We start from the raw sequence: 24,087 nt of genomic DNA, 5'->3' as shown, positions 1-24,087 counted from the left end.
CACTCCGACTTCGCCTCAACCACCACCGAGCAGAGGGTTAGTACGGCCTGTTTGAAGTCCCTACTATATCTGCAACGGTTGTCCAGAAAAGACATAATCACGTCCGTAATGTCCGTGATCACCTCCATTTTCTGGCCGCCGCCTTCCTCGTGGCTGGTCATCAACGACTTGATGACCCGGGTTAGAGTAGGGCCGTCGATTTTTACCTCAACCGGCATATCCTCTGACCCACCACGAGCCTTCCCGTCGCCTTAGCCCGGCGATCTTTGGGGTGACCTATTAAGGCTCCTTTTCGCCAGACCTGCCATCAACATCCTCAACAGTATTTTTGTAGGTTGAAAAAATCATTGCTATTGGGTCCCCCTTACGGCTGCTGTAGAATCCTGCTGGAGTAGTCGCCTATTGTGATCCCATGCTTATCTATACATATCTTGCAGAATGCAGGGAGGCCATGCGAGGGTTGACACTTGCGTGTTCAGAGCCAGATCAGCGCAAGTCAGGAATGTGCATCTGAGCCTACTCCCACGCAGTTTGTCAGACTGGTGACAGAATTGTACCGCCTGCTATAAGGCCCGCCTCGGTTTTACGGGACGTAGACAGCCTGGCCATTAGCCCATTCGCCAATTCAGGTCAGTGTCACCCAGCCTTACTAAGAGAATAGAATGACCCGACTACCAACCCTCGCTTCACAGTATTACAATATCCAAAGACAAAGCCAGTAGACATGCAGCCAGTATGCCATAATCAGGATATCTCTGGCGTTAATCCTGATGTGCCTAGAGTTTCCATTTCCCGGCCATTTTCGTTGTCCCGGGATTCGGGATGAACTTGTTCGAATATCCCGGGAAATCCCGGGATCCCGGGATTTTTCGATGTTTCCTTAGAAAACTTATTTTTTTATTTAAAAACGATTTTATTCAATGTTAAGGGGTAAAGTTCATATTTTATAAAACTCTCAAACAATATTTGATGCAGCGACCTGCATTACTGCATTCTAGCAGCGAGTAAAAATACTCTCAATGCATTGGTGAGCTAACTTCGTCCCCTATTCAGTATGATTCGGTTAGGCTGAGGAATTTTGTCCTCACTGTTGGTCATACAATAATCGTTTAACTGGGTGTTTTGTTAATAAAACCAAACTAAACAGTTAAGACATTTAAAATATTTTATTACTATTGAAAACTAAGACTCTTTTTTTTAATGATTGGTAAATTCGGTGACCTTCTCGAATTCCAATTAAATCCACGATTTAAACGCGATTCTGAATATTTGAAGGCGATGCAATGCTTGAAATAAGTTTTGTAAAACCAACTTGAGAATATTTGTACTTTTAACTGTAGTATACGTTACAGTTAACTCGATAATTATCGATAAATCAACGAGTACTCGATAACGATATCGTTAAATCAACGCTCACTTTATCGTTAACAAAACATCATCGTACAACCATTATCGTTATCGAAGTTGCCGTTAAATTAACGACGATAATTCATCGATTAACAACGCTGGAACAGATTATGGTCCAGGAAGATTTCGGTTCTTAAACATAGTGTCGATGGATTATCTACAGAAACGTAATCGCAGTCCGGGATCCATGGATCGGGCGCATAAGTTTCGTGGTATCGTGGGATCATGCATTGGCTGCGAAAGTCACGGGCGCCGTACAGAATTTAGTGGGAGGTTGGGGAGTTGGTCAGTAGGAGTCCAAGCGAAGCTTTGGTCAGGAGCTGATCAGCAGCAAAAAAAAATAGGCAGAGCATCGGGGTCGGACCATTTATACTTGCGCATGTGCTGGAAATTTTGTTGTACGAACGTCGATTGGAAGGACATGAATTGGATCAAGAATTGTTTTGGAGACATGAAGCTCAGGAAGACTGACTAAATGTTGGGCGGCGCAAGGAGATTAGCAAGGCGAATATCAGCTAGTGTAAACAACCTCGCTGTAGACGGGAGATGGGTAGGAAGCAGGCGCCAAATAGATGTAGCTGATCTTGTACTGTAGCTGCTGGAAAAAAAGTATCAGTCAGTAGCCCTCCATTGAGTGGTATAGGGGGATCCAATATTGTTTGTGAAGGTGTTCTATTAACTATCTCAGATTTTTTCATGACTGTTCCTCTCTTACTAATTTAATAATAAGATGATATCGATTGTGCATCACAAAGAACCTTGGCTCCGTATACATGCCTGAGCCTACCAACTAAACGAACTTGAAAAAAAAAACATATCTGATGGGAGGTATACAAATATGATATGAGTTTATTACCTAAGTTGAGTTTCGCTTTCAAAACAAATAACTTTTGTAAGAAGAGAAATTACACTATTTGTGAACCGGAAATGAAACAATATTTTTTGTCCCGGGTATCCCGGGATTTTCGGGATTTCAAAAATAATATCCCGGGAATCGGGAAATCCCGAATTTTCCCAAATCCCGGGATTTTTTGTCCCGGGATGTCCCGGGATGGAAACTGTGCCATTGGCACTCCCTGGGCTATTGCGTGCTTTGAGCGGCACACGGTCGCTTTGATAGGGCCTGCTTCCGGACTCATGCAGCGTTTTATAGAGATTTGGCAGAGCCCACTGCCAAACCCCACCACTACCTGGCAGGCCCCCTGACTCACAGATACCTAGGGGAGGGGTCGTCAGGCCCTTGGACATAGTCCCTATTGCCCCCAAGAGAAAAAACTCCCTGTGCATAACAAAATGGCGAGTAAGGAAAACCGCCGGAAGACAAAAATGCTAAATAAAAAAACATCCTGCTGGAAAACAAAATATGGCATATGAAGAAAACTACCGGAGTAAAATGGCGTGTATTGAATACCGCCAAAGAGAAAAGGCACGATGATTTAAAAAAACAAGAGTGGAATGTGAACAAATGACATATGCTGAAATCCGCCAAAGAGGAAAAATATAGCGAGTCAAAAAAATGCCGTTACAAAAAGGCTTTATAACAAAAATGTGATAAGTAGTTGAAAGGGCCCGGGTGTGACGAGCTCGGTGTTCTAGTGGCTACCGCTTCTGCCTTATAAGCAGGAAGTCGTGGGTTTAATTCCAGGCTCGTCCCTTTCCTACTTTGTATTTCTATCTTAGTTCTTTCTGTGTTTCACCTTCTACCAAAACGATTTCTACTGTTATGCATCGTACACACCAGTCAAGCAGTTTGTCGAACATTGACTCCGCCCCCAAGAAAACGCTTCGATTGCTGCTTTGTTTGAACGTGTGTGAAGCTGTTCGAATAACCATTTGACAGTTGGCGGCTCGGTTGGAAAAAAATTAAAAACGGTTTGATTTTGGTTTGAGTTGTCGGGGGTGCAGTCAAGGTTTGCCGAACATGTTTGAGCATTTGTAGTGAAGTTGCACAAACCCCCATATATTTTTTGATGGTTGGTGCTCAAGTTGGTGCTTCGGTCGTTCGTGTGTGATATTGTTGGTCGAATAAATTGATTGTTCATGCCGCTGTTGGTAAAACTTGATGAATGTTTGAATAAACGAGAGGTGGAGTCAATGTTGGTCAAACTGCTTGAACGTGTGTACGTTCCATTATAACCTCGCACACCATCCCAAAACCTCCCGTGGCACCTATGAGAGTTCGTAGAGTTATCTGCATCTTTCTTAAGTAGATGTCCAACTAACCATCCTTCTCCTTCCTCAGCATTCGCAAGGACGTGGCCAGGACAGATCTCGACTATTGGAGAGTGCATTGCTTCCATCTAAGAGATACTGATTAGTGATTAGTCCCAATTTAATACCTGTGGTAACGGAAAAAAGTGATGCTACTCTCATACAATAAGTAGTCTTGGTTTGTACCAGCTACGAATTTGTGCGAATTCCTCAATGCTAATGCTATGGACGAGCTCGGTGGTCTAGTTGCTACCGCTTCTGCCTTATAAGCAGGAGGTCGTGGGTTCAATTCCAGGCTCGTCCCTTTCTTACTTTGTAATTCTATCATAGTTCTTTCTGTGCTTCACGTTCTACCAACACGATTCCTACTGTTATAACCTTCCACACTAACAATCCCAAAACCTCCCGTGGTACCTATGAGAGGTCGTAGAGTTCTCTGCATCTTTCTTAAGTAGATATCCGACTAAACATCCTTCCTCTTCCCCAGCATTCGCAAGGACGTGGCCAGGACAGATCTGGACTATTGGAGAGTGCATTGCTTCCATCTAAGAGATATTGATTAGTCCCAAATCAATATCTGTGGTAACGAATGAAAGTGATGCTACTCTCATATAATAGTTCAGGCTTGTACCACCTACGAATTTGTGCGAATTGCTCAATGCTAATGCTAATGCAATGCTAATTCCTCAATGCTAATGCTAGTAGTTGAAAGAGCCCGGGCGTTTTCAAACAAACGTTAAAGAAGGTTGATCAGGCGGATAATATTGAGGTGAGTGGCGTTTTGTCGCACGCACACTTATTTTTGCTTCGTCATGTGTAAATACACTTATTTTCCTGCGTGTAACCTCAAAATTGATCTCTCACCACAATTGTCGTAAAGGAGTCAAAAAATATATGGAATTGGAACTCAAAGCTTCGAGGAATTGCCTCAGAAGCGTGTATTTTTTTTCCTTTAACGGCTAACGGTAAAATTGTTAGAGCGGCAAATTTAAACCAATTTGATAAAGAAATAACATTTGACTAAGAAAAATGAGATTCATGAAATGTGTTTTATAAAACGTTAGATCGCGATGTTGAGCGTCGTCATAAAACTTGTTACAATAAAGAGTGCGATAGTTTTGTTTTCATGGCTTGTTATGATTCAAATATGTTTTTGCCTCTCTTTTATTGTTATTCGTTATCTATTGAGAGCGATTTCTGCAAACCCTGGAAGCAAAACATATCTTACAGGGCAACAGCGAACATTTATATAAGGCGAAACAACAAACTTTACTTCATACCGGCAAAGGCAAACTATTAAAGAAAACAACGCATGACATTTCGCCTAATACCGGGTGAACACTAACATTTAAGGAAGGTACATTTTGCCTTACAACTAATTTGCTGTCATACCGTCTTCTGAGTTGTAACAAAAGACAATAGCCTTAACTTAGAGGAGGAGCCTTATCATATGATATCATGTATCTTGACTTGATGACAAAGTTCCCATATCTTATTTTCATTGACAATAATACTTTAAAGGGAAACGCATTGAAAGCACCAAATGGAGATGAGGAAATAAATGGTTGGTAGGAACGGATTACGAGCTACCTACTTTAGAATTAAATGTCACCCTTATAAAATACAAAATACAAAATAGTAAAACAAATACAATATACCCCGAACCTGTTTGTTTATCCATTCTGTCATATTACCAGGCCTTTGTGAAATTTCATCTACGTTAAAAAGAAACTTTTCTAATGCAACAGCAAATAAAACACATTATGTCTATATAATACTAAAAACGTATTCAATATAAATATTAAAGCTAAAAATTCATTTAAAATTATCTGGATCGGTATACTTAGCAGTAAATATGTAAAATAAAGCAGGAACGGGCACGAGTAACAGGGAAAAGTAGGATACACCATAGCGAATCGATATGATCCCATACGCTAGCAACAACCAATGGCCCACTAGAATTGTAGTTGTGATTTATATGAGTCATAGTTACGATTATTCAAATCGGAAGATGCAACTTACAGATAATGGTGACATTTCGCATCTGAGTGACGGAGTTTTCCAGCAGCGACTTCATCGTCTGGTCTAGTTTGAAGGAAAAATGAAGTGCATTCGAGACCACAGAGATTATGATTCCAAGGTAAGGGAATAGATGATCTGTAAATTGTGTTAAAAACATTGTTTCAAAGAATAATGATATGGATATTTAGAATTTTGGGTAAACCAAATTTGGTTTACTCGATTAGGCTTATTCTTAGTATGAACTTACAAATCAATCCTCCTGCCACAGCATGAAGCAGACAAAGTATGGGGAAAATGTACAATGCGTAATATACTGCCATTTTCCCGCAAACTGGTAGAGCTCTTGCATTTAGCACCGGCCGGATGATCATCATGAACGTAACACAAAATAAGTAGAACACGAAGATCATCGTTTGCAGAGGGTAAACTGCTTCCTGTGTACAGTATAGCGTCGTCTCATAGTTCGGTGTTGGATTGTGGAACAGTGTGTACCAATCGGATAGCCGGCGCACACCGCAAGAATTGATCCGCATCTCCCAGATTGGATCCGTAAATAGGATGGTTAGGAAAGCGGACAGCAGCACCTCGATGCAAGCGCTCGCGTGCAGGATCATTTCTCCCTTGGTGAACTTTCTCTGATTTTGACGGTTTAGATCAATACAGAACCAATGGATGATCAACGGAAGGATGGCCATGAAGCCCAGATACAACCAATCGTACTGGCTTAGGTCATTCTGGCAGGGCGAGCAAATGTACTGCTTGTCCACGCGGAAACCCCGCATACAAGCACCACATTCGCTGTAGGATGAGTTTTCCAGAAGCGTCCGACCACAGTATAGTCCTGGGCACTTTTCCACCGTTTTCTGCACACTTTCACCGATGAAAACCGCGGATCCAAAATTGTTTTCGTCCATAGCGAAATATTTTTATCAACTTTTTGTTTTGACATTTGCTTGAACAACAACAAACGATTTGTCCATCATAAATTACGTAACATTAAAATGGGCACGCAAAACTGAAAGTATGCTCTTTTGCAGGAGAATAATTCTAGAATAATTATTGGACTACCCATACACGGTTAGAAAAAAGTACCTAATTTTAGGTACTTTTTTTCTCTTGCATCTCCCACCCTCCCCTTTGTTGTCATCTGGGTGGTGCGGATAGAATCGATTTGGTTGTCAAACTGAAGCCAAAATTTTCTATTGTGCCGGAGCCAAACATTGAAGATTGTGGTTATGTTCGTTTCTGATCTAATATTGAGAAGAATACTTCATAACAATAGTTATTATTTTGGGAAAAAATAAAAATAAACTTTGTTTGAGTTTTGTATTCTTTGTAACAAATTAATATTCTCACATTATATTTCGAGTGGAAAATTAGTGGGAATGCAACCACGACCTCGGCCCAACTAACGAATTCGGTTTTTTGGTTGGGCCAACTGACAGCCATTTGAACACGTGTATTTCGACTTGAACATCACAAATGATGTCCAGTGACGCCCAATCCCGTTTTCCGTGTTTACATTGAATTTTGACGTACGGTTGCTTTTTAGTTGGGCCATGGCCCAACCAGCGGAGGCCCAACTAAAAAGTGACCCAAGTATTAAAATCCCAACCAGCGAATCCCGACTGTATGAGTTACCCATATGAAAAAATTCACAAAAAATCAAAGAAAATTCAGGTGCACGTGAAAAAGTGTAATGATGTTTATTATTATAAATATTTCTAATACTTTTTTGCCAAAGCAGGCGCTTAACGACATGTATAAGAAAAAACTAATACATCGCATTACCCGAATAGAAATAAATGGTACGCCGAATGGTTGATATTATTGGCATTCCATTCCACTTATAATCATTTTAAACTGTATGATACTTGTACAATTATATGATTGACAGAAATAAAACCACGATCATATATAATAATTTGCAGATTATACATGTTATAATAATGATTACCTGATATCATATTATTGTGTACGAATCTCACCATAAATAATTTAGATATTCACCAACACAGAAATGAAGTTGTTTCTTTTTCAGTGTGATAGTGACAATCGCATCGGCAACAGATCCAACTGCCATTCAAGTTTTTTTTTTCGAAGTTAATGACGGTGTGCATTGTGTTTGTGCGGAAGAAAACCTAAAATTAAACGGATTATAATGCATGTAAGTATAAACTATATTATACAAATCATGAATACCCAAGTAACACCAAGCATTACAATATTGCACATATATCATTCATAAATCGGCATGCTAAATGCTAATTGCATTAGATCTGTTTTAACGATGTGTTGTTGCATTTATTTATCAACTGTCAGACAACGATACTCTAAATCAGCAATACGAATGCAGCGATGCATTACTGGTGCTTTATTTCAACATGCCAAAGCAATGAACCATTAATTCGGTCTTATAATTGCCCTTTTCCACTTTAAATCAACTTTTAGGGCTGTGTTTTTTACAAGCATATATAGCTTCATGGTTACTTGGGTAATCTTGTGAATAATATATATTTATTGTTTATTTCCAGAAATATCAACCTCATACCGGGAAACAGTACGCCATTGCGCGAGCGGATGTGGTTGAGCAGCGAAAAAACGCTTGCGAAGGTGAGAATAGTTTATGATGGGCTTAATAACCATGTTATATAAAAATCAGCGCTGGCATTCTAATTATTCCATGGGGCATGCTTATCAAAAAATCGGGGCATGAAAAATGCACATCCAGGACTGATTTCAAGCTGTTATTCATTGTTTTCTTTGATTTCTTATAGGAACATGCAGCACCATCGAAATCTGTGAAGAGACACTGATTATCATCAAAAATCAATCAACAAAATTTCAATATAAGATGGCAAATAATAATTATATAAGATGATAAATTAAATGTAAATAAAACTTGTTTGATGATCATTTATTTATTATAAACTGAGAAAACACCTTCTGAACTATCATATCCAGTATCGTAGTTCATAGAATAATATTATACATCCTATAATACGGTTATCATATAATTAAATAATTATTACACGCTTTTCAATCTAGATTAAACACTGAATAATTATTTGGTCCGGAATTCGTTTTACGAAATCTCATACTACTAATCTTCTTTGTTAAAATCGATTATACTCCGAATCATTGCAAGAAAAATAAATGATGATAAACTAATGATATCTGGTAAAATCGCCCAATAAAAATATATGAAAAAATTGGCCTTTTTGAATGGTAACGATACTTAACGACCCATTGAGTGTATCATCTAAAATCAAATTATTATAGACGCTATCATGAATATTATTCGTAGTATAATTATTGTTTGATACTGATCATCAGAAAATTTAGCGGACTGTACTGTGGAGGGGTTTCTGTATTCAAGAAAAACGACCGATCTTGTACGTGGTAGATTAACAACTAACTTTATTTAACAAGAAAGAAAAGGCATGTGTAATATGTATGTTTGTCTCTTTTGTCATGTTGAGTGGTAGGGATGCACAGGTTGACGAACATCCTCCCCGGCGTTGAAATGTCGATTTCAATCCTCTTCATGGTCGAACGGCAGTAAACAAACCTCCGTGACGGCACGTTTAAACTCTCCTCCGCTTCCTAGCTTTACGGTTACAACACGGATGATTCCATCAGCTCCAGGGTGCGTAGCTACGATCCTTCCAAGCGGCCATTGTAACGGAGCTGTGTTCTGGTCTACCAGCAATACTAGCGACCCCTTCTTTATTTTCGTTGTCTTGAGCCATTTCGAGCGATTTTGAAGCTCCGGAAGATAATCCGATGTCCATCGTTTCCAAAAATGTTGTAACATAACTTGCACTAACTGCCACCTTGACAGTGTATTTTCTTTCAGATTCGAGTATGACGGTTCTGCTACAGCTTGCATTTCTCGACCGATTAAAAAATGGGCTGGCGTAATAGCTGTGAAATCGCTGGGGTCGTCTGAACTCGGCGCCAAGGGTCGAGAATTTAACACAGCCTCAATTTGTGTCAGCGTGGTGTACAATTCTTCATAGGATAGCCTTCGGTCACCGACGATACGCTTGAGATGATATTTAACCTGTTTTACGCCAGCCTCCCAAATACCACCAAAGTGTGGGCTCCGTGGTGGAATGAACGCCCATTCAATTCCATTATTAGCACAGTAGCTCAAAATTTTTCCGGTAGCGCTCTGGTTTTGAAATAACTGCCACAATTCATGCAACTCAGAACATGCACCAAAAAGTTGGTTGCGTTGTCGGAATGCATCGTTTTCGGTAATCCTCGTCGACTTGTGAAGCGCCTTAGAGCCGCTAGGAACGCATCGGTCGTCAGATCAGAAACTAATTCTAGGTGTATAGCACGGGTCTGCATACACACAAATAAGCTTACATATGCCTTTGTTATTTGGGGCTTGCGAGCAGCTGAAGAAGATTTAATAAAAAATGGTCCGGCGTAGTCCACACCGGTGTTCGTGAAGACAGGAGCAGGACGGATGCGATATGATGGCAGGTCACCCATCATTTGCGTTGTCTTCAAAGGGTTTGATCTGAAGCAAGGTATACAGCTTCGAATTACCTTGCGAATCGTACTTTTTACATTTAGTGGCCAATACCGTTGCCGCACAATCGCGAGCAGACCCTTCTGCCCGATGTGCGAGTTTTCCAAGTGCAAATATTGTATGAGTGCTTCGGTGACTGGATGTTTAGAAGGCAGTAGCATTTGATGACGACTATCATATGGTATAAAGGCTCGTTTGAGTCTTCCACCTACACGTAAAATGCCGTCTTCGGGGTCTATGAAAGCCTTCAATCCGTTGAGACGATGTTTGGTATTCTCGCCACTCATCAATGCAAGGATTTCTGGTTTGAAAGTTTCCTGTTGAATCAACCGCACTATCAAAAGTATCGATTTACTAATTTCGTCAGCAGTGAGTGAGCCTTTGATAACATTCTTCTTCTTGGACATAATGTAATTCAGGAAACGTGTTAAGTAGGCCATGCTACGAACGATCTTCAAAAAACTGCTGACCTTGTCAAAAATAGACAGTCGTTCAACAGGAGCGGTCGCAGTTAGCACTACACCAGAACGCAATTCCGGCAACTCTTCGTCTAGCATCTCGGCTTCTTCGGCCTTTTCAGCTACAGAAAGGCAGTTGAGCATTGATGGTCCATTCCACCATATATTCGATTCAATCAATTTCTTCGGATGCTCGCCGCGAGATATTAGATCGGCGGGGTTTTCGTTGGTGGGAATATATTTCCAGCTGCAACATTGTGTCAGTTTTTGTATTTCGGCGACCCTATTCGACACGTAAGTGTGTAACGTGTTAGGAGCTTTCTTTATCCACGCTAGTGCAATTTTCGAATCGCTCCAAAGAAACTTCGACTCGAATTCCAATTCCATGGCATTCAACAACTTTACAACCATTTTAGATAGCAGCAATGCCGCCAGCAGTTCAGCCCGTGGGGTTGTGATGGCTTTATTTCTAAACTTTTTCTTCGGTAGAATGCGAGATTTACTGTATACAAGCCGCATTTGGATTGAGCCATCAGGAAAAATGGCACGCGTATACAGGCATGCTCCGTACGCCGAATCCGAAGCATCCGCAAATCCGTGCAGTTCAAGTTTGAGACTATTATCCCAGGATATCCACCTCGGCAGCTGTACCTGCTGCAGCATCTTCATCTCGATTCGAAAACACCGCCATTTGGAACCAACGTCGGAAGGGACTAGATCATCCCAATCAATTTGCAATTCGCCAACCTCTCGCAGAATAAGCTTCGCTGTTGTTATCACCGGACCAAAGAAGCCCAGAGGATCGAAAATTTTTGCTAGTTGACTCAGGAGCCTTCTACGAGTTAATCCATCCACATCATCGTAGTCTGGAACTGACACGGAAAACCAATCCTGAATTGGATTCCATGCCACGCCCAGAGTCTTTACCATCGTTTTGGAATTGTCGTCCGTTACTTCAACAGAGTTACCTCGTAGCTCTTCAGGAATGTTTTGAACAATGTCCGAATGATTAGCACACCACTTATGAGCACCAAAACAGCCCTTCGCCAGTAACTCCGTCACATCACGTTGAAGTTGACACGCCTTGGGTAAAGTATCGGCGCCCGTCAGGATGTCATCCATGTATGTACCCCTTTCAAATATCTTAGCTGCTTCTGGAAACTCATCCTTGTGGTCAACAGCAGTTTGCCTCAGCGCCATGGTTGCTTGAAACGGCGACGGCCCCAAGCCGTATGTAACCGTCAATAGCTCTCGTACGGTCAGAGGATCGTTTCGGTTGTATCGCCAGAATATACGTTGATAGCTGGCGTCTTGCGGATGTATTCCAACCTGGCGGAACATTTTCGGAATGTCTAACGTAAAGACGTATCGAAATCCTCGAAAACGAAGAAGAATTGCAGCCAGATCGTTTTGGATTGTCAGTCCCGTCATAAGTACATCATTGATCGAGACACCTGTGGTCGTCTTGGCAGATCCATCGAATACGACTCTTAGCTTAGTCGTCGTACTGGTAGGCCTCAGCACGCTATGATGTGGTAAATAATATACCGATCCCACGTTCTCGTTTGGCTCTTCCTGTATCTCTCGCATGTGGCCTAACTGCTCGTACTCTGCTATAAACTGCGAATACTGTTCCTTCAGTTCCGGTTGCCTTTCAAGTTTGCGCTCCAAGTGAAGGAACCGTTTTAACGCCATTTCACGAGAACTTCCCAATTCATTTTTCCGTTCATTAAAGGGGTGTCGCACAACATACCTTCCCTCCTTAGTTCGTTGATGTGTTTGTCGGAAATGCTCTAAACACATATCTTCGTCCACTCCTACAGTTGGCCGAATCTCATCACAAGCCTCTACGCTATAGAAGCTTCTTAGTAGCTCTATGAGTGACTCGTCACTTATTGTCTGGCAGAAGGTATGTGCAATGATTGGCGCATCATGCCTTATTATTCCTCCAGCAATCCAACCCAGCTTGGTATTACTTAGTGTTGGGAGATTGGTTCCAAGTTCGAATCGGCCTCTTCCAATAAACTCCAAAGTATTCGGCGCCGATAAGCATATCGACACGTCCTCGCTTGTTGAAGGTCGGATCAGCTAGCGCCAATTTGCTCGAGATTGGCCATCCAGAAACGTCGAATGATTTCACCGGCAGATCGCCAGTGATTTTGGCAGTTACCAGCAAGTCCAAGTCAATAGATAGGTTTGTATGGCAAGACCTGACCGTAGTGTGTAGCATTCGACCAATCCTAGTTTTGTTGCTATTGAGTCCACTAACTGTGAAGTCAGCGGGTATCATTTTCAACGAGAGGAGATTCGCAAAACGCTCCGTAACGAAATTCATCTGCGAAGCGGAGTCGAGCAGCACTCGGCATGGGTAGGGAGTACTGGCTAAGCCATCGACCAAAACAATGGCCGTTGAAAGTAGAGTCTGCTTCTCAATTTCACCTGCTCTTGCACACAGGGTTGTCATCGTCCCTGCTGGAATAGCGGTCGTTGAGTTAACATCGGGTTCTACAACGGGTGTTGCAGTCGATTCCACTGGTATTGTGGCACGATTCGTAATATTTCTTCCGTTGTTCTCATGAAGCGTGGTGTGATGCCTTTTTCCACACTCTCGGCAGGAATGTGATGAAGAACACGCGTTTGTTCGATGACCTCTGCCAAAGCAGTTAAAGCAAGCGCCGCACTTTTTAAGCAAATCGTATTTTTCACTGACAGTTTTGTTCTTAAAGGCTTCGCACTTCCAAAGTTCATGGTTTGCCTTACACACTTGACACTTGTGTTCATTTCTTTCAGTCTTCGATTCACTTGATATTAACGTATGGCTTCTAGCCATCGTTTTTGGTTTGGCACTTTCAGCTGATGGTTTCGTACAGGTGTCGAGCTTCTCGTATATACGGCACTGATCTTCCAGGAAATCCATTGTTGCCGGATAGGTAGAAAGCACATTCTTCGTCTGACGAGCTTCCCAAGCCACTCGTAGCTTCTTGTCCATTTTTCCGGCAATCAGGTTCACTAGCATCTGCTCACCAAGCCCATCCACAGGTAAGTTCTGGTGCTTCAGAGCCTCCACATTCTTGGTGCAAGTATCGATAATTTTCCGCAAGTTACTTGCATTTTCTTGGCTTACCTTTGGTAGGTTGAAAAGGTTTTCAACGTGTTTGTCAACAACGACTCGTTTGTCTTCGTAACGTTGGGTAAGCACCCTCCATGCAGCATCATAGTCGTTATTGTTAATCAAGTCTTGGTCTATGATACCAGCTGCTTGTCCGACAAGACTATTCCGTAGGTGAAACAATTTCAGCGCTGGATCTTCTTGGCGATATCGGTTCATAACCGTGGTGAAGATTGCTTTGAATGAATACCACTTCTCGTATGATCCGTCGAATGTCGGCAAAGGAACTTGTAATGGTGGAAGATAGGGCTGGTTCGGATGCCACGCTTGAAGAGCGGGATCGGTTCCAATAGGAGAGATCGCGTTAGCTACTTCGGATTTGGTCACCGCTTCAATCAGCATACACAATTGAAGGGCAACATGATTGTAAAGCGACTCGAACTCGATGTAACTCCCTGTTTCTTCGGCTAGCCGATCTTCAGGAAGTGGCAGAGCATAAATCTGATTTTGGATGCCATTACATTCATGGTAACAGTTTTCCACTGTTTTCTGTTGTATCTGGAGGAAGTGAACGTTTCCTATGTTCGGATTAGGTTGGTTTGCACTGTGTTGCAGAGACGTTTTGACACGATTGAGTTTTCCGTGTACTGCCACTCTCTGATTGACAAGTCCTCTCAGAAGATCTTCCATTCTTTTCACTCCTTCTTTTTTCTTTTTTTCAACTTTTTGTTCAGCAACAGTAGCATGTACAGTTTGGGTAGGCGTTCTTGGAGTCTTTTGCGACCTAAGACAAGGTGGCGATAACATTTTCCTTCTCACTCGCGCACTGTATCATGTTTGTTTTACTAAACGAAAACGCACTGTCCCGAACAAACTTTCCGGAACGTTCGATTTATTTTTCTTCTTGGTACAAGAGCGGCTTCGACGACTGCGACTGCTTCTTGATTCTCAAATAATGCGCAGCGATTCAAAAACACTGCAGAAAAGACGCCACACGTCCTTTCTTCACTTCTACTTGTAGTGAGCTCCACGAGATGATTCCCCAGCGCGTCACTAACACCCGTCCGGCAATCGGCCAAGCTGGTGCTCTAGTTGAACTCCGATCTGTTTGATTTCACGGAATTTATCACAGAACCACGTCGTTTAATCCCCTTTCGCGTATCCGGCTCTAGAAGGACCACAATGATCATCAGAAAATTTAGCGGACTGTACTGTGGAGGGGTTTCTGTATTCAAGAAAAACGACCGATCTTGTACGTGGTAGATTAACAACTAACTTTATTTAACAAGAAAGAAAAGGCATGTGTAATATGTATGTTTGTCTCTTTTGTCATGTTGAGTGGTAGGGATGCACAGGTTGACGAACAGATACTTTTTATGATTCCATTAAAAATTCTATTACAATTCGCTGTAATCAAAAAACGATAACTAGAAAAATAGATGTATAATATCATTCTATTCGGGTAGTCACATACATTCGGAAACTTATATTTTCATTAACTTCCCGCATACAAATTTACCGTTCTTCGTACAGTTACAAATATATCATGGACATAGTTGATATCGTTACCCATTAACATTAAGTTCTTCGAACAATACATGTTTATGGTAAAACAATTATCTCAACCTTAATAAATGAAGTTTACGGTCTACGAACCATAATCAATATAGTACTGATACAAACTTTCCTCAAAAAATGTATGAAGAAAATCGTTTTTTCTTACGGTTAACATTCCTAACAACCCGTTGCTCATACAGTCCGGTCTACGAAAACCATAGTCACTATGGTCAAAACGTTATACTAAGGACACACCTGTGGTACTTGTACCATGGTACAAGAGGACAAGAAAATTATTACAAGGCTATCTTTAATAAAGACAATAATTGATATGGTACTTATTTCAAGATTCTTGTACCATGGTACTTATACCACCAGTGTGTCATTAGTATTATCAGACTACAGTACGGTTATGGTTAAGTACCATTATCATTATGGTTCAACCTGGAACGTATATCGTTCCAATAATGGTTCGGCTATCGTTTGGATTTATGCGGGTTATGAATGTTATTAGCTTTTTGATATGGGATCATTCATTAGGTGGCATAAAGAAGAGTATAAGTATTTTCGAATGTTTTTTTGCTATAACATATAAGGTTATTTTTTTTACGTGTGGTATTTAAAAAGCTGTGAAAGGCTCATGCCGAATTGCACATTAGTGTGCGAGCGCTACACGTCACTCATCTCTATTGACCTTTCCCCGAGCCTTTCCCGTCAAACTTTTTTTTTGCTCAATCTATTCGACATGACCTTACTTAACGTTTGGTTCCCACACAACTGCCCTTGTTGAGTAGTTTTGCTCTTCTTTTTATGACAACAAATAGAAGAAAGAGGCCCACATAATTAAAAACTGTACATGGACATTTTCCCGTGTGGTCGGCAACAGTATCCTTTACTGTTGACAACTGTATATGAACAATCTCATATAAAGTTCCAACAGTTTGTGGTATGGTTATTTGACAAATAACAATATGTTGAATGGGTTGTTAAGTTATGTGACCATAAAAAATCAGCCGTTTTCGCCTGCAAAATTTTCGCTAGACAGTATGATAAAATGTTGACATATAATGCAGGAAATATAAAACATTTTCGGGACAGCATGTTATATATTGACATTTAGTGTTGATGTCGAGCAGTTATGGTTGAATCGGCCGAAAAGTATTTGATAACCGCAACGTAAACTGTGAAGCTTTATCTTACATCGTAATAATGATTCTGACCATATAACATGTTGTATTTTATTATGCGGGGGGGATTTGCAAGAAAAAAAAAGTACCTCAAATTAAATACTTTTTTTAACCGTGTATTATTTTGAGTGAAAACAACTTACTTTTGGGTAGTTTTGGTTTGCAGTGTACTCCCCCTTCAGAATCCTCGCCACTCACGAAGTCGGCCATCTTTTTTGCAACTTTCTTTCATCTTCGTCAACTGCAAAGTGCGTGTTCGCGTGGTGCCGGTAAAAAGTGCAAATTTGTGCTAGAAAACAACGCTTCCGTTGCATCAATTGTCGGTTATTTCATCACTGGTATCATCAGGTATTATAATACTTTTGAGTTTTTAGAGTAGGTTTGTTATTTGTTCAAATATTCGAGAAACATTGAAAACGCAAAATTTTCGTCGCCAGGTAGTGAAAATGTGGGGCCCGGGTTTCGCCCGTTTCATTTTCCGCTTTGTCCCGTTTTGATTATTTTGGCTCCGGCTTGTTTACCTAACCTGCAACATAGCGTTGTTTACCTCCGGTTTATGTTTAAATTTTCTACCTAAACGTCGTTGGTTCCGCAGTCTAATCGAAAAGTTTTTGATCTATTTTCTAGCAACTAGTTTGTAGTTGGTTCTCGAAAGGTGTGCATCTCATCCTTGATTTGACTAAGTTTTGAAAGTGATGGATAACGATAACGATCAGCAGAACAACCGGGACCGTTCCCGCCGTAGCGATCGTGGCCGTAATAGTTCCCGCTTTAGCAACGATCGGGACCGTAGCCGTGATCGTGAGCGGGGCGATTGTCGCAGAATTTACGTCTCGAACGTACCGTACGAGTACCGTTGGCAAGATCTGAAGGATCTGTTCCGCAAGGAGGTCGGCGATGTGTCGTTCGTCGAGTTGTTCCACGATGAGAACAATAAGCCCAGAGGCTGCGGAATTGTGGAATTCGAAAAGGCCGAACACGTACAATCCGCTCTGGACAAAATGAACAGATTTGACATCAACGGCCGACAGTTGGTAATAAAGGAGGATTATGGAAACGAACGGGACAAGTACGGACGCGTCGTGCCCAAATCGTTCCGCGGAGGAGGGGACCGCGACGATAGTAGCCGACGACGAGATCGTGATGATGATCGAATGTGCGTGTTGGTTTGGTATTTGTTAGTTTGTAAGAACACGATTCCTTGGAAGGGGATTTATTCGAAGCATGATCATTTTTTGAGAGAGGATTATAGTAATTGTTTCCTGGACTTCGAATAGGTTTCCTTTGCAGGCTGTTCCTCTTCTTTCAGTATTTAGATATTTTCATCGTTACCTCGTTTGAACGTGTCCGTGTACCAGGAAGCGTACCCTTGAAATCCTATCTCTTGTCCAACGAGGAGCTTACTTTTTTCTATTCTCATTTGAAATGTATATTTTGTTTCTGTTGTATGTTTTTTGCTGATTCGATTCGTCGTATAGTTCGGGACGTGATGATGGTGGTGGTTTCAATCCGGACTTCAATACCTACGGTCTCAGCATCAAGTTCTTGGAAGGTCTCGGCATTCAGGGGCCTCTGCATACCCGTATCTTCATTGCCAATGTGAGTATGGTTTGTTGTAGTCTATTCTCATTTTAAAGTTTTAAACTAGAAGCTGTTTTGTGGGGTCATTGAAAATTATGGTGTGTGATAGGAGAAAACATCGTTTCCGTTGTTGCATTGGGACATTGTTTTTAACTCAACTTCGTCTGCCTATCTTCGAAACTAACGAAGTTGTTGGTACATATTCATAAATTTGAAATTCATTCCCTTCGGTCCTTCTTCATATGTCACTTTTCAGAGATAATCAAATGATGCTACCTTTGCTAAATAACCCATCTGATTTAAGGATGCATAGAACCTGATTTTCTCTATATTCTATTGTTTTTGCCTTTCTCATACAACAAAGTTGTACCGAAAGGCTATATAATCAATCCAAAAATGAATTTTTGATTGGAGGGTTTTCTAGAAAAATTTGTAGGCTCAAAATATTCAAAAAATGATTGAAAACAACACTATGAATATGAATCTCACGGCATTCTTACAGGACTATAATATACAGTGGTTTTCGGAATAATAGCAGCAAACAATAGCTTTTGTTTTGTAAATATCTGGAGAACTATTGAATGAATAGCAGTAAAGGAGGGGCCGTACACTTATTACGTCAGCACTTTTGAGGGAGAGGGGGGGGGTCTATCATTTTCTTACACAGCACATGAACAAAAATTAATTTGTATGGGAAAAGTCTTACATGGGGGGAGTGGGGGGTTGATAAAGCCATAGAAAATCCTTCGTAATTAGTGTATGACCCTCTAGTATATTATATAAATAATATAAATTAATTGTAGATTATGACATTTAAATCGGCCAATATATCAAAAATAAGCACTGCTATTATTTCGAACAATTTGACCTAGTATGTCAATTTTTAAAAGCTGTTCAATAAATTTGATATTTCCTGTATGTCAATTTCAACATATTTGTAGTTCACTGGCAATAGTTTGTAGTTCACTTCAGATCAATCGATCATTGGGTATTAAAGTTATGGCATGCCAATGTTGTATGAAGTTACGGCTGTTTTGAAAGAAAATCGGCCTTTGCTGCTATCATTTCAAACACCACTGTATGTATAAGGTCATGAGAAAATTGATTCATATTCATGAGGTGACTATAACGTGCAACTCATCCAACGATGTATTCAATGTCAAATATTCCGCATTGCATTAGAATAAAACCCGCAAAACAGTTGTTTCCAACCTGAAGTAGAAAATTTCTCTTGAAATGGTAATCAGCTAATCGTAAGGATATTGTTTTTCTTTCTTTTCCATCTTTCGTCTTGTGTGTGGAATTATGCCAATCGTTTCCCGTCCATAATCTACAGCTTGATTACAAGGTCGATGCTAAAAAGCTTAAGCAGGTCTTTAAGATGGCCGGAAAGGTCCAGAATGTGGACTTGTCTGTCGATAAAGATGGCAACAGCCGGGGTTTCGCAGTCGTTGAGTACGATCATCCCGTCGAGGCTGTCCAGGCTATTTCAATGTTCGACAGGCAAATGTTGTTCGATCGTCGCATGACTGTCCGTCTCGATCGCGTACCGGAGAAGGGTGAGCTTAACCGTCTACCGGAGGGGTTGAAGGGTATCGGTATCGGTCTAGGTCCGAACGGCGAACCATTGAAGGACGTGGCTCGTAATCTTCCCACGTTGCAACAGAATAATCAGGTTCAGAACAATTCCATCCAAAACGCTGCTCCGACTCCAGTTCAGCCTCCACTTGGTGCCAACTTATTGAGCGCTGCGTCCGGATTGAACAGCAATCTCGCCGCTCAGCTTAGCAGCGTCGTTGGCTTGTCCAATCTAACTGGTAATTTGCAGAATTCGCTTTTGAGCAATGCTGCGGCTGGTTTGTCGAATTTGACGGGCTTAGGTAATCTCACCGGAGCCGGTGGTGGTGGTCTTGCTGGACTTGGTGGATCCGGTAATTCCGGATTAGCTGGTCTTGGCTCTCTTGGCGGAGGAGGTAATGACGGTGGTCTTGGTGGCAACAACTTCAATCAGAACTACTCTTCTGGAGCTTTTGGAGGCAGCGGTGGCGGAAACCGAGGAAACGATTACGACATGGGATCGTCCAACGTTCGCAATTACAGCACTGCGCCTAATGATGATTACGGTCGAAACTATGGCAGCATGAACAACGGAAACAATCGTAAGACATCTGACACGATTGTAATCCGCAACGTAAGTGAACCATTACTGGAACATTGTTGAATTGTTTAATTTGATTGTTTCCGCTATAATTTACAGATGCCCGTTTCCTGGACATGGCAAACTCTCCGTGACAAATTCCGTGATGTCGGAGAAGTAAAGTTTGCTGAAATTCGTGGACAGGACACCGGCGTTGTTCGCTTCGCCAAAGAGCGAGATGCTGAGGTTGCCATAAGTAAGTTTTGATAACATAGTTGAAATTCAAATCTTATATGTTTATTCCTCCTAATTTCTAATTTCAGAATTAATGGACGGTTCTCGGTTCGATGGTCGTACTGTTGATGTAAACTTCTTCTAAGCACTTAGACGCGGGGGTCATTCGCTACCGTATTCACTTCCAGTAATGAGAAACATAGCCCTTTTGAGCTACATTAGCTATACGTTTTAGTAGGATGAGTTGGTGTTTTAGTCCCTCGTGTAGGATTGTACATTGAGAATCGTAAGGACGGCTCTTGCTATTCTCTTTAGATCAAATTGCTCACGGGAATCCCTTTACATCGTTTTGGTTGTTTTATCGTTTTATTTTTGTCGATATCATCAAGAGCTAAATCGGGCTGCGAATATTTTTGAGAAGTATCGAAATATTCGATATATTTGATTCTTCAGCGTTGTATCAGTTGACACCATCTACTAGTATTCGCAAGGTTCACTTCTGGGTCTGAACAATTTTAGAGACAATTATGTTTTTGGGGCACCGTCTTTGTTTCACTCCAGCAACTAAAATATAATCGTCAAAGGCAATTGACAGTTTTACACAGCATAGATTAGAATTATCCTTAAGTTAAAATAATGCAATGATTTTGAACTGAATATTTTGGCATTAGGAATAAACACACAGAGTTCAGCAAATGACAATATTAATTGTCTTTACTCTCCCGGATCTTTTCTGCATTGATGTCGATTCAGTTTTTTATTGTTGAATTTCTGGCTTCATAAAGCAATTTGTATGAGAAAACGCTACCGTCTACGAATTAATCATTTAGGTACCTACTCGTACATATTCAACTGAGGTATGCATATAATTGATAACAAATAAAATTAGACAAACCACTTCCGTGCCATGTATTCTTTGTGATGACATTGTAAAAATCCCAAGTAGGGGAAATGACAGCTTTGGCAGGTTTTGTTCTATTATAGTCAGGGGGTTTTTGTTGACCAAAATTTAAGAAATTTCGCCACAATATTCTTTGATATGGAAACTATGCTTAGGCTAAATTTGAGCACAATTAGTTATAGAAAACCCACCTGACAATAATAGAACAAAACCTGTCAAGGCCGTCCCCTAGATAATTCCCAGGCATCTTCTGAGTTCTGGTGAAATGAATTACTATATCCAGAAAACGATATCTTTTTTAACTAATTTTATTTGCTAATGGTCTATTATATGCATTCATTTCGTAGATTAGATGTTTCATGTTTGATAAAACATCTATTATAATCCTTATTTGCTAGACTTCATGGAAACATAGTGGTTATACATAAGGAGAGGAAGGGTGTAGATGTGGTTAGTGACAGACGTCACCCAGTCAGGTGAACCACCCGATGGGGCCTAGAAAATGGCCGACAAATCACGTGGTTTTTATTATTTTAATATTTAATAAATGCAAAAATTTTCGACAAATAATAATTAGGATGTGTAAAAAATACACATTAAAATACACACCCTGCCAACTACCTAGGAAAACCTTGAAAGTCACGGAATTTTAATTTGGACCTGGAATGTCAGGGAATTCCGATTTAGGTCAAGAAAAAAAAATACAAAACCGATTATTTATTTATAATATTTTTATTGTTCTAAAATGGGGAAGTACATATGGCCCTAGTCAAGGTCACGGGGGTTGACGGCACTGAAGATAATATTCATCTGTGTATCATATCACATTTGGAGCACTTCAGTGCGCCTCTAACGATTCACAGTGGATCGGCTGCTTTGCAGACTGAGCCCCTGACCGTATGTCCCGGCATACTTATCAGGTATAGCTCTTTAAACATGGAGAATCCGCTAGGCTGCCGTAATCTGAAAAAGTGACGTTTTAGCCATTTTCCAAAAATGGTGTTAACGAGTAGTACTCATCGAGCTCTTTAACAGAAAAATGGAAAACATGCATGTTGTAAAATGGCGCATACGTCACTTTTTCAGATTACGGCAGTAGGGCTCATTAGCACTTTCCAAGGGGTCGGGAAATTAATCAATTTCTCGTCAACTGGAAGTAGCGAAGCCAACGCGTGGCCACAGGTAGGATAGGATAGGTTGTAATATAGATTGAAGAGAAGTCATGAATCACAATTAGAGATCATTCTTATATTTTAGAGAAACTCAGATTTCAGAATGTTTCCAATTGGGAGTGGAGAACTATGTAGACCTATCAGGATTTGCATCAGGTTGGAAAATTTCAAAATACTAATACCGATACAATTGAATGAATAGAAAATAGCTTAATGATAGGAATCTGAATTTATGTTTCTCCATAACAATGAATATTTCTTACATACTCTTTGCATTGGTCTTAACTTTATAGCAAACTAGAAATCAGCCAAGATAAAAACGTAGGATAAAAAAATTAGATTGATCATAAAATGAAATAATAATGTTGAATATTTTAGATTTAGATATTTCAGAGGTGAAGCAGCCAAGAGCTGAAAGCCTCTTTAATAAAGAAGAAAAAAATTAGATATTCAGATAGGATTTTTTTAAAATTTGTGTTCGAGAAATTGTTAAGAGTAGCCAAGAAAGAAATTTAGTGATCTATTGGATACAAAAATAATAAATTGAAATTCTAAGACAGAAGAGAGACAGAAAAAAGTAGAGATTGAGCTATGAAAAAGAAAATAGAGATTGATAAAAGGAGAAAGCAGATATTGATAGATAGAGGAAGGACATATGATTTGTAAGGCAATACTTAACAATTCATTTATAGTTTTATACATACTGTATTTAACAATGACTAAACACTAATAAGACAGTTATATAAGACCTTTATGTTGAAACCTAACAGACAACCGACAACAACACAGTGACAATAACAGATCTAAAATATAGAAGACAAGTTGTAATTTACATTAATTATACGACTCACAATTATATAAATGACTCAATAAATAATCAACGCCTAACGTACATACAAACAATACTGACATATTCAAATTTAAATTTTGACTAGACTTTGTCCTAAGCGACTGGCTATACTATATTCCTGAAAGTTTTCAAGAGGATTATGTTAGCTGATTCCCACAGTCCGGTGTTCGTGTCAAAGTAGGTGTCAAAGTAGACTGGTTCTTCCGGCATAATCACTTGTCAATTTTCAAAAACCCCACCCCGATCATAGCAATCCTAAGGGGCAAAAAAAAATGGAGAAGTTCATATGGCATAACAACTTAAATGTCGAAAGGCCATTTGGCATAACATGTTGGGTACGTCAAGACATTTGACACAAAGGCCACATAAAAACAAATTAATCGTGTGAATATATGATTTCCATCTTTAGAAGTACGCAGGCAAATGTAAGGCCAAAGAGTAGATGATCTCTTCTTAAAAAGTACGCAGTTGTTTGGAGTAAGGCGGAGAGTTTATGATTCCTTATTTAAAAGTACGCATTTGCCCGGAATAAGGCAAAAGAGTAGATGACCACTCACGCAAAACTGAAAGTATGCTCTTTTGCGGGAGAATGGGACTACCATCAAAAGGAATAGAATTTTATGCATAAAAGGCATAAGTTTTACAAATTTTTCCTGTTTTTATGCATAAAAGATAATCATTTGTGAATAAAAGTTAGCCATAATTGTGCATAATA

The 24,087-nt window shown here is 40.3% G+C and overlaps 4 protein-coding genes and 1 long non-coding RNA gene across 5 annotated transcripts; 2 read left to right on the top strand and 3 right to left on the bottom strand.

The window, feature by feature from the left end:
* Positions 1-5,266: 5,266 nt before the first annotated feature.
* Positions 5,267-6,607, bottom strand: LOC134227964 (JNK1/MAPK8-associated membrane protein). The gene is made up of 3 exons (XM_062709679.1): positions 5,888-6,607; positions 5,641-5,775; positions 5,267-5,573 (listed from the first exon to the last, which is right to left on the bottom strand). The coding sequence occupies exons 1-3, from the start codon at positions 6,552-6,554 to the stop codon at positions 5,434-5,436; spliced, it is 942 nt and encodes a 313-aa protein (XP_062565663.1). The 5' UTR covers positions 6,555-6,607; the 3' UTR covers positions 5,267-5,433.
* Positions 6,608-7,680: 1,073 nt separating this feature from the next.
* On the top strand, positions 7,681-8,542 carry LOC134220142 (uncharacterized). Its single transcript, XR_009981775.1, has 3 exons — positions 7,681-7,807; positions 8,175-8,253; positions 8,418-8,542. It is a non-coding gene; the product is annotated as an uncharacterized LOC134220142 (long non-coding RNA).
* Positions 8,543-9,795: 1,253 nt separating this feature from the next.
* LOC134221678 (uncharacterized) lies at positions 9,796-12,339 on the bottom strand. Its single transcript, XM_062700866.1, has 2 exons — positions 10,241-12,339; positions 9,796-10,174 (listed from the first exon to the last, which is right to left on the bottom strand). The coding sequence occupies exons 1-2, from the start codon at positions 12,337-12,339 to the stop codon at positions 9,796-9,798; spliced, it is 2,478 nt and encodes an 825-aa protein (XP_062556850.1).
* A 277-nt stretch (positions 12,340-12,616) lies between these two features.
* Positions 12,617-14,443, bottom strand: LOC134221677 (uncharacterized). The gene has a single exon (XM_062700864.1). The coding sequence runs from the start codon at positions 14,441-14,443 to the stop codon at positions 12,617-12,619; it is 1,827 nt and encodes a 608-aa protein (XP_062556848.1).
* A 2,246-nt stretch (positions 14,444-16,689) lies between these two features.
* Positions 16,690-21,350, top strand: LOC134223922 (myelin expression factor 2). Its single transcript, XM_062703146.1, has 6 exons — positions 16,690-16,845; positions 17,125-17,653; positions 17,976-18,096; positions 19,415-20,269; positions 20,336-20,471; positions 20,539-21,350. The coding sequence occupies exons 2-6, from the start codon at positions 17,193-17,195 to the stop codon at positions 20,592-20,594; spliced, it is 1,629 nt and encodes a 542-aa protein (XP_062559130.1). The 5' UTR covers positions 16,690-16,845; positions 17,125-17,192; the 3' UTR covers positions 20,595-21,350.
* Positions 21,351-24,087: the final 2,737 nt, after the last annotated feature.

This window comes from Armigeres subalbatus, chromosome 3 (assembly GCF_024139115.2).
Source record: "Armigeres subalbatus isolate Guangzhou_Male chromosome 3, GZ_Asu_2, whole genome shotgun sequence".
Lineage (NCBI taxonomy): Eukaryota > Metazoa > Arthropoda > Insecta > Diptera > Culicidae > Armigeres > Armigeres subalbatus.
This window is presented reverse-complemented; position numbering and strand designations above follow the sequence as displayed.